The sequence below is a fragment of the Temnothorax longispinosus genome, chromosome 2 (assembly GCF_030848805.1).
Source record: "Temnothorax longispinosus isolate EJ_2023e chromosome 2, Tlon_JGU_v1, whole genome shotgun sequence".
Lineage (NCBI taxonomy): Eukaryota > Metazoa > Arthropoda > Insecta > Hymenoptera > Formicidae > Temnothorax > Temnothorax longispinosus.
In genome coordinates this window covers 18,303,223-18,320,817 of record NC_092359.1, presented here as the reverse complement: position 1 = coordinate 18,320,817, position 17,595 = coordinate 18,303,223, and the positions used below count along the sequence as shown (strand labels likewise).

At 42.3% G+C, this 17,595-nt stretch overlaps 2 protein-coding genes across 3 annotated transcripts in view; one reads left to right on the top strand and one right to left on the bottom strand.

The window, feature by feature from the left end:
* Positions 1–6,327, bottom strand: part of LOC139807996 (atrial natriuretic peptide receptor 1) — a 65,585-nt gene extending 59,258 nt beyond the window's left edge. Inside the window, exons 1-2 of one of the 2 annotated variants that reach the window (XM_071769563.1) lie at positions 5,362–6,327; positions 5,014–5,061 (exon numbers count right to left, since the gene is read on the bottom strand). In XM_071769563.1, the coding sequence (XP_071625664.1) occupies positions 5,014–5,061; positions 5,362–5,431 (118 nt within the window). In that variant the 5' untranslated portion in view covers positions 5,432–6,327. The remainder of the gene's footprint in view (positions 1–5,013; positions 5,062–5,361) is intronic. The other variant, XM_071769564.1, reaches the window with a different exon arrangement.
* LOC139807994 (uncharacterized) overlaps positions 1–17,595 on the top strand; it is a 47,069-nt gene that overhangs the window by 9,664 nt on the left and 19,810 nt on the right. Inside the window, exons 3-6 of the mRNA XM_071769556.1 lie at positions 16,286–16,384; positions 16,496–16,668; positions 16,786–16,943; positions 17,058–17,469. Of these exons, the coding sequence (XP_071625657.1) occupies positions 16,286–16,384; positions 16,496–16,668; positions 16,786–16,943; positions 17,058–17,469 (842 nt within the window). The remainder of the gene's footprint in view (positions 1–16,285; positions 16,385–16,495; positions 16,669–16,785; positions 16,944–17,057; positions 17,470–17,595) is intronic.

Below are 17,595 nucleotides of genomic sequence, written 5' to 3'. Positions count from 1 at the left end.
CGTATAAAATATAAAACAGCGCGCTACGTCGCGTTGGTATTTTATTCAATACAAATTCATTTTTGCATTCCACGTCTGTCGCATATAAAGAGAAGATCGTAGATTGCAACAGAATGAAATTTATATCTGTCGTTAATGAAACAATCTCGACAGGTATTTCAATGTGACATTTTATTCTCCCACACGATGGAACACGATGCTATTAAAGTTTCGTAAAAGAGGCTTGAAAAGGCACAATGCATCGCATGTGGGAAACCAAGAAATATGATGATGCGATGCCGGAGGAAAAGTGAACAATGGTCGAAGAAAAGAGGCACGGAGAAGAAAGGACGTGAAGCAACTAAGATATGAGCAGATATGAAAGAGCGATATGGATTGAACAACTTTTTTTATTTGGCATAAACGCTCCACTGCGGCAACGATATAATTACTATCGCGCCGTATATACCTACAAAGATAATGGAAGTACGCGTAGAGAAAACTGATAGAAAATCAGAAGGAAAGATAGATTTTCGATATACCTTAATAAAAGATAGCGAAGCTGAAATCGAGAGTGAAAACAAGAGAAGAGGAAAGAAGGTAAATAACGTTTTGAGGAAAAAAGGGGACAACGGGGGTGTAACAAACAGAAAGAAAGAGAGAGCGAGAGAGGAAGAGAGAGACAAAAGGCAGAATAATGATCGGAGCGAAGGGTTGCGAAGGGAAAAAAATAGGGGGACACGTGAGAGGAGGGCAGGAAAAGGAAGGTGAGACGGTGAAAGGACGAGAGGGTAAGAAGGTTGCAAAAAGGAACAGGGCAACGACGACGGTGAGGGTGAACGAGAGAGGGCGAGAGTGTAGCTGTAGGTTGATGCGGCATGCGCATGTTGGTACCTGCCTACGGCCACATCCCCGCAGTCCCAGAACTTCGATCAATAATCCATCCACTCCGGTTCTGAGTGAAAACTGTCGCCGAGCCGAAATAACGATGTCATTTCGTCTTCCTCGCCACGCGCGATCGAAGCGCGAGCGTTAGCATCCGTACGTAAAAGCGCGGAAAGAGAGAGGGAGGAAGAGAGTGGAAGAACAAAGAAATGCGCATCGTGCGCCGGATGCATAGGAAAACTTGAGAAATGAATGAAACTGGGGCGAGTGGGAGAGAAATAATTATGGAAGATGTAAATCGATGGAATGGATCGTGCGCTCGCGATGAAGTTGCAATTAAAGAAAGAAGTTTAAAAAGATAAGGCAACCTTAAATTTGTTAACGGAGGAAGAGCGGTATTTGAATTATCATTATTGCAACTTTTCCAGCACAAGAAACTTGCAAATTTTACTTTGTAATTTCTTTTTTTTTAATTAACGAAACAGTCAAAACGGAAAATAAGTAATTGTACTGGTAATATATACAAGGTATAATTTAGTACATTGACACACTGTAGAGCCCGGAGAACGACGAGATGAAATGAGATGAGATAAAAGCATCGCGTATTCAATGAGCAGCGGCCAGCAAGGTCGTCGTTCACGGGTCAAGGAATAATTGGAGTGTGGGGTGTGTATCCCTGTCTCGGGTTCCTAATGAGGATTAAAAGTTATAATTTCGCATCCTGCGGAGGCGGAAACGGGTCACGCTCATTCGCGCTGGGCAAACTGCGAAACTGTCCTATCTCGCGAAAAACGACGAGGAAAATGCTAACGTTAATCCCTTTAGCGACGGTTTAATATTTTCCGACAATTATCATCGTGACAGTTCGTAAAATGGCAAAAAGGTGGACGTGGAGTCAGTGACGAAATCTTTGCGAGGACACCACGAAGACGTGATATCGGGGAAATATCGCCGATAAAATTGTCTTTCACCGGATTATTGGGCGATTATATTACTGACCTAAATTCCGCGTCGGGACAATTCGGCGAGACGTTAATAGAGTCATCGTCGCTAAGAATTACCACACAGTCGGCTGTCAGATGCAGTTACCGGATTTATTAGCGGATCGCGCCCTGGGGGGGATGAATTCGTCTTTCGCCGAAATATATATGCCGGATGCCTTTTATCCAATAAAAATTTTGACACCGCTTTTATTTAAAAAAAGGGAATTCCCGATAAGTCTTAATTGAGAAAAATGTGATAAAGCTTTGAGACCGTTATTCAAGAACACTCGATATAATGTCATTACGTATGGGATGTATTTTTAGTATATATCGACAAGGCTAACATTATATAGAAAAATTTCTCAATGCTGCATTATGTAGATTACATTATATACCCCGTCTCTAATATTATTTAATACTATATAACGCTTTATTTTCCACCTGATATTATCTAACACTATTATAACAACATTGTACCACACCGTATTATATACCGTATTACGTCGTATTCACGCACATGATGCGTTGTATTCACGTTCATATGGTTTCACAAAATAAATACGAGGATAAAATCCTGCTCCCTACGTTCATTCAATTAGATTCATGACGCGAATGCACTCATATCGCGATTGGGCGGGTGATTCTCATGGCTCGGCGAACATCCAGGAGATAAAAAAAAAAAGAAAAATTCGCTTCACATTCAATTTGTGCTCGCCGTCACGGAATTTTGAAATATTGATATAAATAAATTTATATATTCAGCTGCAAAGTTGGTCCCGAGCTTGTATAGAAGAAGAAATTATCCTGGAAATGTCTTTCCGCTCATATTGATTTCATATATGATATCGAGTGACGTAGTGGTATTGAATGTATCGCTTTTTTTTCGGTATCATTTGCGAGGGATTGAAAAAGCCATACTAATCTTCCACACGGTTGAAAAATCGCGTAACGTGAGACGCATTCAGACATCGATTTCTATCGTACCAATAACATCTATATCAGAGAAAGAGAGAAAAAAATATGTTAAAATTGTATGCTAAAATTTCGTAATATCATTACTTTGAAATACCCGTTGTAATAACTTTGTAATAACTTTGCTCGATCTCGGACAAAGTGTAGTCTGACATTTTGTCGCTAAACGCGACGAGTTAATAAAGAATCCCTAACGTAGACTCGTCGCTTGGCGTTTCTACCGAGATTCTATCATAATCGCTTTCCACTTTGTTCACACTTTACGACACGCGAACGGCGTGTACCGCCGAGAGTTTCTCTCCTCCCACCCTCTCTCTCGGCACCGTGCTCCGCGTGATTTTATCTCGAGGTGAGTATCGCGCTACAGGGAGAACGAGGCAACAATGGCAAATACTCGACGATCGCGTTTCGCTCTTCGTACGAACTGTACGAAGAGATACGTCTCGCACGAGTGCGCTCGCGATGCACGTCGTCCGGCATTAGCGACTTTGTAACGCTTTGTACGGAGGACGACTCGCTGTCGGAGTCGCGGAAATGAATAATGCATTTTAATATCGCGATAACACGATATCTAACTTTCGGTTCCGCGCGCGGTTCCATTCTAAATTCCGCTGGCGCGCGTGTTCGATCAACGAACAATACCGTCTGTCTACCTCGCCGCGCTGAACGGCGCACGATGGAACGACAACTGTCCGTAATTCGATTTCGGATGCGTGGGCGCGGGCTTAACGACCGACCGTTCCCGCACGTGCGGGGTTCCCCATCGGAAATTTCCGCGTGTGCACGGTGTGCACCGGCGGCTACGTTTTCTCCCCCTCCCCCTCTCTCGTCCGCACGTTTGTTTGTTTGTTTGTTAACCGCGTGTGCGAGTCGCTTGTTATGCCGCGAGCACAATGTGCAAACGTGCTGACTAGCCAGCCGGCCGGCAAGTCCTGTTTGACTCATGAGCACCCACATCGAGTAGATTTGGTCAAGCGGAAAGAAGGCGAGACGCGAATTCATTCATGCGTTTATTTCGAGCTCGACAGCTCACTTTTGCATCACCTCGACGATGCCCTTCTGCTTTCTCTCTCATTCTCTCTCTCTCTCTCTCGCTCATTTGTAAATAAGCAGCAAAACCGAGGCAGGAATCGTCTCGTCGGACACGCCCGTTTCTACTTCGTCTCTCGCGACGGTAAAATTATTCAAACACGTACAAGACATTTAATTTCACACGATATCATTGTACGTAGCTCGTTTCTATCTCTCTTTGCGCGTAAATAATGTTGGAGAAATATTACATCGTGGAATTAACACATAACGGTGCTAAAAGTTTGCAGATATTTTGTCAAAGACTCGAGAAAACGAACTCTCGCGCGTTTTACGCTTGTAATTTGTGTAGGATAATTAATTAAATACCGAGTGACGAAAATCGGTCGCGACGTTGACTTCCACGTAAGTTAACGTGAAATATTACATCGCGAACCGTCGCGTCGAGGAAAACCTTGATCGATCGTATCTCTCTTTCTCTCTCGATTCTAGACGGTTAAACATGTTGCACGCTCGGGATAGCGAAAGGGTTAGCGCGCACTTTGCGCTGTCCCATCGATTGCGAGCGTGGTGTATGTACGTGCGGATAAGTGACATAATATTCGCGCGGGTAAATCGGAGTTTTCCGGAGTAAGCGCCGGACGGTTTGCTCTCGCTCTCATTACGAGAGCGAGCGGGCGCGAAATATCCAAGTGTCGAAATGCCCGAATCGATATCCCGCGCGCGTCGCAAAGGTGCGTTTTGCGTTTTTATTAAACGCGGTCCAGAGGAAATATACGCGGAACGTAATGGCGCGATAGAGGAGATGGCTGCGTGGTAGGAGAGAAGTGCGAAAGTACGTGCGTGTGTGAACGCACACGCGTAAGCTCGCGCGGCAGTGCGCCGGATCGGATCGGCGTACTTATATGAACGTTTTATGTGTTCCTCGACACGGTAATAGATATATGTATTCATGCGTACACGCACATATGTATTATATACGCGAGATAAGCAGGCATAATTGTCGACATGAATGATCGAGGGGACGCACACGTGGGGAACAGCGAGAAAGTTGGAGTCGCACGATGCCGGGTATCGGCAAGTCAGCCGGAGATTTGGCAAATCTTGCAAATTATATCGCACATAAATATCGTCCCCAATTGAAATGAAAGATAATTCGACTCACCGGTACGACGCGCAGCAGCGGAGTTGTAGTAAACGTCGCAACGTCGATCTGGAAAATAGAGAGATATATTTGAATTATATAGTAGCGCCGCGAAAATAATTAATACGTTGTATAATAATTATCGAACGCGTCTAAATTGTTATTCGTCTCTTAGATGGATATTTACTAAAATGATATAAGTAATATAAAATAATAAAATGTTCACTAAAATGGTTGTATAATTTTTGCGATTTTCTCTCTCAAGCATAGCGTTCTCATTTCATAGATATACAAGAATCTCTGACTATTTCTACAAATAATTCAAATCTAAATCCAGCATAACAAAATGGATGATAAGATGATGCTCACCCTGTGGTTGCTCCGCCGTCGCCCGATGCCTCCCAGGCCTCCTCCTCCTCTCCCGCTCCATCAACTCCATCCCCGTCGTTTCCTCGTGGCACTCGCACAACGCACTCGCGACAAACGAGTAATTAAAATCGCGCGCGCGCACTAATTAACTGAATACGACAGTACGTCCGAATACGGCACTTTGCACGACACTCCCGACTTTAATCGTTCGCGACGCGCACTTCAATAAAAATACATCGAGACGAGAAAACAACGCGGAAACGCGTATCAGTGGCCGAAACTCAGATGCCGACGGGAAGAACGCTTCGCGCACACACTAATTAGCTGAATACGACGGTCGCCCGGCACTTTGCACGGCACCCCCAATTTTAATCACTCGCGACGCGGCGCTTTGTCACACCGAGACGAAAGAACAACGCGGGAACGCATATCGATCGCGCGATTAATGGCCGAAACTCAGGGTGCCCGAGGTGTCGACGGGAAGAAGAACGGCGTCGCGCGGCCAACTTCACGCGCCTGACGCCGTCCGCCGCGTCACCCCCATTCTAACCTGTATCTTTTGTCCGCTTTCCGCGACTCCGGATAATGTGAGACACGCTCGCGTTTCGGAGCGATCGCGCCACCGTATCGTGAGCGTACATGAATAAACACGCCAGTGTAAGATCGAAGACGGATACTACCCGCGAGATGAGATCCGAGCGATCCGACGGCCGTCGCTTCGCCGGCGTCGGTCGTTCACGCGACTCCGTTTTCGACCGAATCCCGCGATACACGCGTTCGCAGCGGGCTGCCGACGACATGCCGCTGGCGAATTCCGTTACGCACGGTGGACGAATATCGCGGTACGAAGTTAATCGCGAGTGTCACTCACCGATTAAAACCGCGTCGCGACGCCGCCCGACGCGGCGACGGCCCGCTCTCCGCCCGCTCGCCGCTCGCGACGGTTGACCAGTGGTCGGGAGATTCAAATACGGCAACTTCGCTCCGGTAACGCGCGAAGTTCGCGGCTAATTGAAATTTAATATCGCGCCGCCGTGTATTTCAAACACGCGCCAATCTCATGCAATATTCGAATTATTTTATATACGATTGATATATCACGGCTTTTCATCACGCGAATTTCCCGATCCGGCGCGAAATTCCGCGCATTGCTCCGCGCTTAAAATTCGAAAACAGAGAGAATCGCATTTAAACCGTGGGGAAAATTCAGAGCGCGTATTCGAAACGTCAGAGAGATAAATGCGCCAAATGAAACAATAATTTATTATCTCCCTTTCTACGCGACGTCCGGATATTTATTGCATTTTACGATCAAATCGCGCGAAGTGTCTTTCGACAGACACGAATCGTCTTGATACGAATCGTGGGATTAATCGATCGATCTCGTTGATAATAATTGCTAATTATTCTGAAGGAACGTCTTGAGAAGAGAGGAGTTGGGGAGTAACGCACGGAGCGATGCGCGCTACTACTGCCGCCTCGACGCTCGCCGCGCGACAAACAATACGGACGCGGTCTGTACGCGCCGCGTCGGGTGAAAACAACTCCCCCCCCACCCCACTCCCAAACGGCTTTATTCAAATCATTTAATTTAAAATATCACGAAACGAGTATTCGCTGAACATTCCATTGCGTTACAAATGAATTTTCGATACGCGATGCCTATAATGCGGCTTCTCGTTATGCTCGATTGAATGATTCGCATATTATCCAGCATTATCGGAGTTTCGAAGAATTAAAATTACATTTAAATCGAAAGCTTAAAACGTGATGCGCGATACAATGAACTCGAACGTTGTTGAAGGAGATATTTCCTGTTGAAGGAGTCATTTTCTGTATAGATTGAAACAATCGTTAATAATATAATTTCTGATTTGTATAGTATTTGTACGTCAAGAAAATAAATCGCGCGAAATACTTGTCGCGATTAAAGTTTTTCGGGTGAATTTTGAGGGAGTTTGGTATCTTCTATTATATGCGAACTTTTCTCAAAAATCAATTATTATTACAAACTTCGTCTGAGTTTCCCAATCAAATCGCGATTAGCGATGATGCGACCGCGACGTTACGAGAATCAAATTGACTCTCAAGATTGATTAATTAGCTATGTATATTATGTTTCAAGATTAATTTTATCCAAGTTTGTCGGGAGAAACGTATATATAAGAGGCCAAGTTTCTTGTAGATATTACGTCAATGTAAATTAACCAGGCATGAAATTTCCCGAAATTTATGATACGCAGTAAATGGGTTAAGGGTATGGAAGGACTGGTATTTTAACGGTACGCCACTACTCATAAAGCGAAAACACAAACGAGGTTTTCCACCTACCCAGCTGCTCGAAGAATTGAGAGCCCGACTGCACCACGGCCGCATAATTTATGAAGTGGCTTGTACAATGATAATTATCCGCGACCCTAATACATGACCGCGTTAATTAACGTTTACGGAGAAGCCAGACAGGAGATGCATGTCGGAAAACTGTCATGTAATATAATCTAATAATGCGCCCAGACAAAATTATTACGTTAAATTCTCCACCTCTGTGTTACACCTATACATTCATAAATTGCAACAAAATTCGAAATTACAAATTAAAGGAATATTATGCGTTATATAAATTAAACCTCTGCAATGTTCGTTAAAACGCAATCAGCCGACTCGAGAGCGAAATTAAATTTTGTTATCCCATCTGTTTCAAGCTAGCTCTCGCCCTCAGATTCACGTTTTTCGATTTTTATTTCGCGGTGTCGTACGGGGAGCACCCGGTCATTATTTCGCGAGATAAGAGAGCGAGGCGCATTTGGCCGACAACGACCGTTTTACACTTTCGGCGTGCGTGCGTGCATGTAACTGAATATAGTGTGTCTAATTTTATCGTGGCATTCGCCACGCCAGTTCGCTCCTCTCACTATATCGCGCTCCACGAGTCAGCCGCGAGTCTTCACCTCTCCCGACTACCTCGTTCTTGAACCTGACCCCGAGACTAATACGCGTACGTGCCGGTGTCAATAAGTGCCGGAAAGATAACAGGAAAACGCTCACGATTGATTTACGATCTCTTAATTGTAATCGCGCACGATAATTTTCAATCGCAAACCGCGATACCGCTTATGTCCCGCGATTAATCAAATATAGAAATTTATTTCCATGTTGGAATAACATTTTCTTAAATTTAGATTTTTATCTAATTTCTCTTTTTCTGCTTTCTTTAATGACGATTTATTATTATTATATTAATCTATCTCTAAAACTTTTATTTGCCTGATGACTCTCCTTGAAATTCACAAATTACAAGAGCGCATACAAACTTCGATATCTATATTTCTCCAGATATTTGGACGTTTCAGAACAATTCTGCTACAGAACGGTAGAATTCAGACTCCAATTTGATTATCCGAAAACTTTAACAATGATTATTCGTATCGACAAACAGCAGCTATTAAAATATTCTCTTTATATATTTACATATTATTCAATTATTAAATTATTTTCGTACAAAATATTGAACTCAGCGAAATTTCATGTTATTAGAACTCTAGTCCTTGATTGCGGCGAGGCAGTAAAGTTTAATCGCGAGCAACAGTGCGTACGTGCGTACACGAGCGATCCGCACGTGGTTGTGTTCTAACAAGCGCAGACAAGTGCAGGCCTCGTGAAGCCAAAGCAATTCAGACACGCTTGAACTACAAACGGGTCACGTTACCTGGGAATCACGGTTCATCGCACATTCATCTCTCCGCCCCCGTCGCCTCTACCCTGGCTCCCCGACAGCGTTGACTTCGCGCGAAATGAACTCGGCATACATCAGCGAGCAAATATCTGAAGGCGATTCCGCGACGGGGGAGTACGTTTGTACTTCGCACCAAGACATCTCCGTTACGGTTGCCTGCATCCGTTCAGACTCCGATAAATTCAATGGATTCGATGCGACGTCTCGTGAGAATGTTTCCAACGTAAATATTCCTATCTGGACCTGATGTCGAACTTAACGTTTCTCGAGGGAACGACAACGTCGTAAAAAAAATGCCGTCATTGTCCTAAAACTCACGTGGAAAACGACCGAGGGGAGGTTCTATTCGCGGAATGATGTTGCGTTCTCGCGTTCGCGCTCCTCACAGACGCGTTTCCGGCCGTTCCTATCGGCCGTAATAAATGCACACGATCTCCGTCACATTCGCTGCAAGAAAACGCCAACGCCAACGCGCTTCGACTCTCTTCCGCTTCCTTCATTAATCATCCCGCCGGAATTTTTCGTGCGTCTCTCGAGTCGGCCGCTAAGTAGGTATATTTGAAAGGTAGAGGCTGCGAGAGGAGAGGGAATGGATTGGTATTCGCGGGCGAGTTCCGCAATGAGAGACGCATAATCCAAACGGTGGGCGAGTCTCTCCCTGGTATTCCTCTCTCTTGCTCTCTCTCTTTTCTTCTCTCTCAGGCATAGCGATACACACATATCCCGTTGTACGCGTCTAGACGAGCGAGCTTGCCCAGTTGCCACACCAACTGCTCGGCGCAATTATGAAAATCCACGTGCTTTGACCCCGCCCGTGAGTCATCGTATTCAATTTCGAAGACACGCCGCGCCGACCAGCGAAGATCGGCGAAGAAATGTGACGGCCGGTGCTGGCAACGCGCGACGTGTAATCGTCGCGCGCGTTAAATCGTCGACGCAAAGTACGCGCTTTATCAGTTTGGTTTATGCGCCGGTCCAATTGGCGTACCGGCGCATTTGCGCCGCGACCGCTTATCCCGATGAACGGCAATTCCTGCTGAATAATGCAACGCGAGATAAATCGGTGTCACGTCGCAAATATGGCTCGATCTCTGTAATTTGACTAAATGCGCTGGATACGTTTCGAGTTGTCCAGGTGTTCGTATTTGCGTTCCACAAGATATTTCCTCGCGCGAATATTATCATTTCATTTGACAACGCAAATGATCTCGATATTTCTCGCGTCTTTCGTTATATTTTCTCTCCCGCTCGATCGTACCGTTAATTAAAATTTACTTCTGTGCCCGGTGCGCTCGATAGAAAATGTTTTATAAGTTACGAAAGGTGAAACTGCGGTAATGTAAAAGGTCAAACAGAATGCAAATATGTTTTTCTCCGAGTTATCAAATATGATAATAAAAATATTTGAAAATATTTCATATATCACGTGCGCACGGTATTGCGTAAAATATTGGCAGAGATGGAGAATATAGTGATTCCCCGCACACTCGTCATATCCCTGCAGCTACATTTAGCTCGTTTGTTATTTCAATTCTACCGACTGCTTTGTTTTTCATCTGCGCAATATATATGCACGGGATATCGCAAAAAGTGTCATAAATAATTGTAACTTACATTCCTAACATTTCACAATATAATGCGCGAGAAAATAGAATTGAATTTATTTACTTCAGCTTTACAATAATGCGCGAGAAAATAAGACAGAATAAAACGAAGAAAATAGAAAGTGTAACAAGTAAAGTAAGATATCTTCAATTTAAAAAGTTTATGGTACTTCATAATTTTCAGCGAGTGTAATCTCTTTCGATAAGATGTCTCCTCCATTACGTCTTCTCTTTTATATACGACGACCTTTCAGAGAAAAAAAAATCGCCTCTGTCACTTCCACTCTCAATCCTTGATCCAGGTCTTCGCCCTTGTCTTGGAAATATAAATAGCAACGAGTGTGTAAGCTAGGTCGATCTCTATGCTCCCTCTGCCGAGGTCGTGCACTGCATTTCTGAATATCCGCTACTATTTTTCTCTCTCCCCCTCCTCCTTCTCCTCCCGGATCTACTTTCGGCCTGTCAAACTCCGCACTCGATCAAAGACCCTCAGACCCTCATAGTACACGGAACTTACACGCAATCGCATAGATTTATCTAATCGATAAAATTGACTCGTATTATATAATTGTAAGTATCGCATTATTCTATCATATTAAATAAAAAAAATATTACATTATACATACATGTACATAAAAATGAAATTATCGCGATGAAAAGAGATTGGTAATATTATATTATTTATCTTTGTTCTTTTCAAAGCAATTATTCGTTTGTGGAATTATGTGCACGTAATATCTATACAATGAAACGCGTATGTTGAAATACGAGTCGAAATAACGGGTCATCATCGATCTCCTCTTTGACATTTCTTCCTGAAAGAGAGATTAAACGAGAGCTACATTTTCTTAGAATCTTTTTGACCCTCTTACATTACAAAGGCTTTACGTCCGCTTATATTTCAGCTTAGCCGATATTTTCAAGATATTGGAACTTTGAAACATATTTACATTTATAGTGGATATTCGATATTACAATTATTATGGTACAGTTGAACGCACAAAAGCGTGTAACTTCTATTCCTTATCTTAGATTTTCACGATACAATTTAAAAAAAAAAAGTTCTATTGATCGATATACAATATGCGTATAGTTATGCGTAATGATCTCTTTTCTCGGCTGCTAAAGCGATACTTTATGTCGCACGTGTACTTACTACACGCATCGTGACACGTAGGCGCGTTGCAGGCAGGACAACGAGAAAACATTTCTAAACATAGTCGGGACAAACCCAGCATTCCCAGCATCCGTCGTCGACTGAAGAAAAAAAAAGGGAAAAGTCAAATGTGCAAATCGAGAAATGCGAGTGCTCTAAGGGATGCGCGAGGCAGGGAGCTACTCCGCGAGGAAACCGCGCAGTTTTGTCTATACTTAGCTTAAGCTGCTAATCCATAGGGACATCGAGTGTCAAATATTTCTTCTACGTGTCGCGCGAGATTATGGGGACGAGAACTGTAATTTCTCGAGCGACGGGTTACATCGAATTACATCTAACAATATAACGTTCGCACATTTTTATTTTTCCGACGTCAGTTTGAAAAGAGGAAAAAAAACAATATCGCTCGACGTAGAAATATTATAGGTCAGGGAGGACGATCGAATTATCCGTACGGAGAGGAAACCTTGTTGGATAAAGCTGGCCTTGGATTTTTTCCCCTTTTTGTAAATGTAATATATTGCGGCGCGCGCGCTCCGTATATGTGCTACCGCGGTTGATCGTGAATAGTCCTCCTACACTTTTCACACACGACGATCGCCTATTTAGATACACATCCCCATTGTGCGTGTGATACAGGCGACGTGTCAGAACGTCATGCTCCAAAGCAGGAAACCGCGGAATACGCTAGATACGTCGACGTCCGCGGTCTGTTCCACGGGAATGTGTTCCGTGTACGTACATGCACGTTCACACGTATCCACGTATTCGTGACGCGATGACGAAATATTGTTCTCGCGATTAAAGCCGGGGGGATTTTCGATAGAACGAACGCGCTCTTTAGTATTTGCAAGATAAATCGTTGACGGATTATCTAGCGCCATTTTTCGTCCACTCGACACCGACAGATATCATTCTGTTCGAGACATTTTAACGTTCCAACGTTATTCCGCTTTATTTATTGAAATTCGCAGCCGAATTTTTTCGTGTTTTTTTTTGCGCACGGTTTACTATGATTCCGAATTTCGGATTCCGCGCAGTTTCTTCGATTGGCGCGATGATTCATCCCGTCAAACGGGAATTCGCGATGCAAAGCCCGTGAGCAATTTAATTAAAACATTTGTTTTAATTAACGGCCAAGCTGCCTTTGACTGCAATTGCAGACCGATTTATCTCCGGCGTTGCTGCTAATAAAATAAATTATTGATCCACAAGAACGAACGTAGCCGGAAACGAGTCTGGGAAATTGAAAGAGAAATTTCTGGAATACCCAAAAATTAATTTGTTCAGTATTAGTGTTCCTCTTTCTGTTGTTATTTCTATTTTTGTTAATCAGTACTTAACAAATTATCGAGCAATAGATTTACGCCATATTCTCGTGATAACCGCACGGTTTAATTAATGGTATTTTGATTCCGTTAATTGACTAAATGATTACCAGGACTAGACATTGTATATAGTCATCGACAAGTTAACGCCGCCCGTTTTGTGCGATCAGATTCATTAAAATAGTAAATCAGCAGCCAATGCGGTAATGCTGTAATATGTCACATTGATACCAATTAGAAGCTTTATTCCGGTAATAAACAGACATAAAAAGAGGCTTATCTGTATTGCTTTATCAATATTAATCGACAGATTATTAGATAAAAATTTAAATCTTTATCTGAAACGTGTTTTATGTTTTATTTATATTTGCAACTTTCACTCGTTTGGATATCAATTGATCAATAACAGTTCATAAAATTGCGCCTTACGAATTATCAATCATGAATTAAAATTGCAATTTTGATGGATTCATTTATCCTATATAATAAATACGAAGATTATTTTTGCATGCTCGTAGAATTGAAATCTGTATTAAAAAAAAAATTGTTCTCGAGCCTTGTTCGATGCATTTTACATGATAAAGTAGAGTCAAATACGACTGAACGTTTCTGAATGAGAAGACTCGCCCTATGTAAATTTTTGGGCTTTGTCATGATGTTTCTGGTACTGACATTGCAGTCAAAACCTGTGGGGGTCAGAGAGAATTAAGTAACGCCACCCAGCTGTGAGCATTAAGAAACGGCTTCTCTCGTATCAGCTTTGGGGCTTCCGATCAGTTTGACATGTCGAGCATGCTCGATAGGTTCCACTCTGACAACGTAACTTTTCGCTGTCAGATAAGACTCAATATAATGGACGTGCCAATCTTCTCCATTTATTGCGTAAACCATTTTTTTTCTTTTAACATTAATCTACTACTACTTAATCAATTGAAGATTTGACTGCTTAAAAGCGGTAACAGCAGAAACACACAGAAAGCTTAATGGAATGTAACTGATCAATCAATTAATGAGTTCCCGTTTTGGCGATCTGTCCATGTTGACATAATTCATATTTCGCGCATATTTCGCGCATATTTCGAGCGTAATTTCGCGAAAATGCGATATACATTTCGTTAGTCGAGCGGCTAATAATAGCGCCCACGTTTACTGGAAAGTATGCAACACGTATTTACTTATTGCGGGATAAAATTGGAGGCAGCGAGGAAGCCGCGCGGAATTCGCACCGGCTCTAACGCCTTCTGCTCGTTTCTTCTTCTTTTTCCTTCTTTTTCGTTAATTTCCTCCGGCTCCTCTCTATCCTCGGCATTGATTGATACTACGTCGTTGCCAGGCAACGTCTCGAACCAGACTTGTCTGTGTACAGTACACGCCGGTATAGAATTACGCGAGAGAGAGAAAGTCCGAACTCCCTTGGCAACGAAGTTACGTTCCATTGTGCTGCATCATCAATCCTTTAATTCCATACGAGATGCCGAGTGGAATTTTTTCAACACTTCCGCCTGCGGAAGGAGGTCTAAGAAAAGCCTCGCACTTGGATTGAATCGTGAAATATTGAGCGATAAAATCAATTTACAGAAATTGCAGAAAATTAATCCTAGAGATGTAGACGCTTTTACACTAATATCTTGTAATTTAATAAACATGTTTAACGTATTCAATATATATTTTTTATAAAGCATACTGATATAATAATTATATTAAGAATAACTTCTTTTATTTCTAACTTTTTAAATTTCTTTTTGCCGTTGAATTCCTTTATTATTTTAAAATTGATCTGAAAGGAATGTCGAGAGAGGGCGTCGGAAATTTTTTGCACAATGTTAAAAGTAGAGTATCTCTGCGTTAAAGTTGGCAATGGAGGGTGGGTACAGGATGTGCGACGATCGATTGCCAGCTGGTAAGGAACCACGTGACGGGGTGCGGTGTTGGTGACGTCATAAAACGACCGCCCCAAGCAACCCCTCATGACAAACTGCGACTGCTGATTCATTCATCCTAATTATTCAATTAAGTTTTGAGATGCACTTTCTCTTTTCTTCTCTTACATTAACTGTGCGTAATGTAATTCGTAATTGATCTTTCATATTCGTATAGTAATTTAAAATTCTAAGCAAAGCATTTATTAGCATTTTAATTATGTTGGTAAATTATAAATAAACAATTGTGCAACCTTTACCCGTTATTGTGTTAATAATTTTATCTCATAATATAAATTTTTCTCTTTGAGCTGCCTGAAATAATTAATTAATTTTAATACAAATGGCTTTCATTTAATTTTAAACGTAACATGAAATCATCTAATTATAATTGTAAATCAGCACGAACATGATACATGAACATATATTATTTCTCTTATCTATTTCAATCAGCGTCAGATACACTTTATGTTTGTTGACAAACATTAAAGAAAATTGTGTTGTGCTTATAATGCGATACCATAAATTATTTTTCTCATCAATCAACCTATAACTGGTTTTGACAGTCTCTAATAGCTTAACCTTAACCTTACATCACTCTCGGTGGCTGAACTACCCCTTGTTCTATGAAGCCAAACCGCTGCAGTCTTGCACATTTATACGCAGTTATGACCTACTACCTCATCATACTATTGACCTATAAACGTCATATACACTCGGGCAATATTTAAAAAAGCTTTAAGCAATATTTAAAATATCTTTCTTGAGCAACGTTTAAAAAGTCTTCTTTAGAAGAATTTTAGAGCTGAACGACAATCGCGTAGTCTTTAGATTACGTACTTTCCCCGTTGTTTATTTTCGAGATATATTATAGATATCCGCTTGGAGCGATTTCGGAGAGCTGAACTTCTCTAACTTAACGTGCATATATAGCGATGATAAAAACAAGAACAACCTACTTTCCATTCAAAATATCAGGGCCAGGCTCGGAAAAGCTTGGCCAAGTTCATGTTGTCGGAATACCCAAAGTTATACCCGATCTTGAAGAAAAGTAGTGATTTATATGCAGAATTCCATTCCATAAGTTTTCCGATATCGGTATCTGCTTAACATGTATGAAGCAGATCCTGTTCGAAAGTTCAGCTGTACTCAGCAATCAACGTTTTTCTCTTGGATTGTTGCAGGTTTTCTATCATGGGATAAAGACAGTTGTCACGTAGATCTCGAGAAGGAATTATTGGCCTTAGTAGCGCAAGCCCCTGAAGGCGAGGAAGCCAGAAACGGTAATTATTGTCACAAACATGCTTCGATTTAATTTGTTTTACGTTATATTACGTATAATTAATCATTTATGTCATGCAATTTATTAGTGAGTGACGAAATGAAATTTTCAGGCGAAAGGTTGATCCAATATGCCACCGAGAATCTCGTAACGGAAGTTCTCATTCACCCGCAAACGAATACATTGTTACAATGTATTCGCAATCTCCTTGCGAGCTTCACGAAACATCGGCACATCATACACGCTGGATACACATTCGGTGGCAATGGTTCCTGGATACTGCAGGTACTTACACCTCGACGGAATATATTCGATCGATTAATAGCTGTGAAACGTGACGTTAATTAATAGTCGCGCGAAATGCGAAGTATCTTGAGGTAGAAATCAATTCCTCTTGTTCAGGATGGAACCTTCAGTCTCGCAGACTTTCTGGATGCGTTCAGTGAACATGAGGTGCAAAGAGTCCTTCGTGCCTATGAGAATAGCGTTACCGTAGATATACATTGCGCGGGTGTCGGCGATTGGACGACAAGTCGATTATCGAAGGAAGTTTGTTGCAGGTGCATATCTCTCTCCCTCTCTCGTACATTTTTTCTATACAAACAATTTTGACTTGCGTCGCACAGCGGAAGCTATTTTTTTTCTCGAATACTTCATGACCTTCATCTCTGCAGATCTTGCAGAGTCAGAGTGAACCCCGACGACGTTCTCACAGCCGGCGTACCGACCATCACGAGTTTTACGAATTACATCGGGCAGTACCTCGTGCCGCAAACACTGGACCAGCTCATGGAATCGTCCGACGTCGTTGGAAATATTAGATTTAGCCATCCGACCTTATACGTCTTCCCCGGTGGGCAAGGTGACGCCGCGCTTTTCGGTATAAACGGCTTCAACATGCTCGTCGACGGCGGCTTTGCCAGGAAAGCATGCTTCTGGGATTTTACTAGACATCTGGATCGATTGGATGCTGTTCTAGTCACTAGGATAAATAATAGTAACATCGGCGGCATGTTCAGCGTTCTTCGCAAGAAGAAGGAGATGCACGTCTACCCTCAGATCGGCCATTTCTTCTGTAACTTAGTCGTAAGTAGTCACTGTTATAGTACTTATCTTTTTTTTTTTAAAGTTTCTCAATATATTTACAATAATAATTCAAATTCTCCCTAATAATCGCTAACATTTTGCTATATTCTCGCTATTTTCTCATCA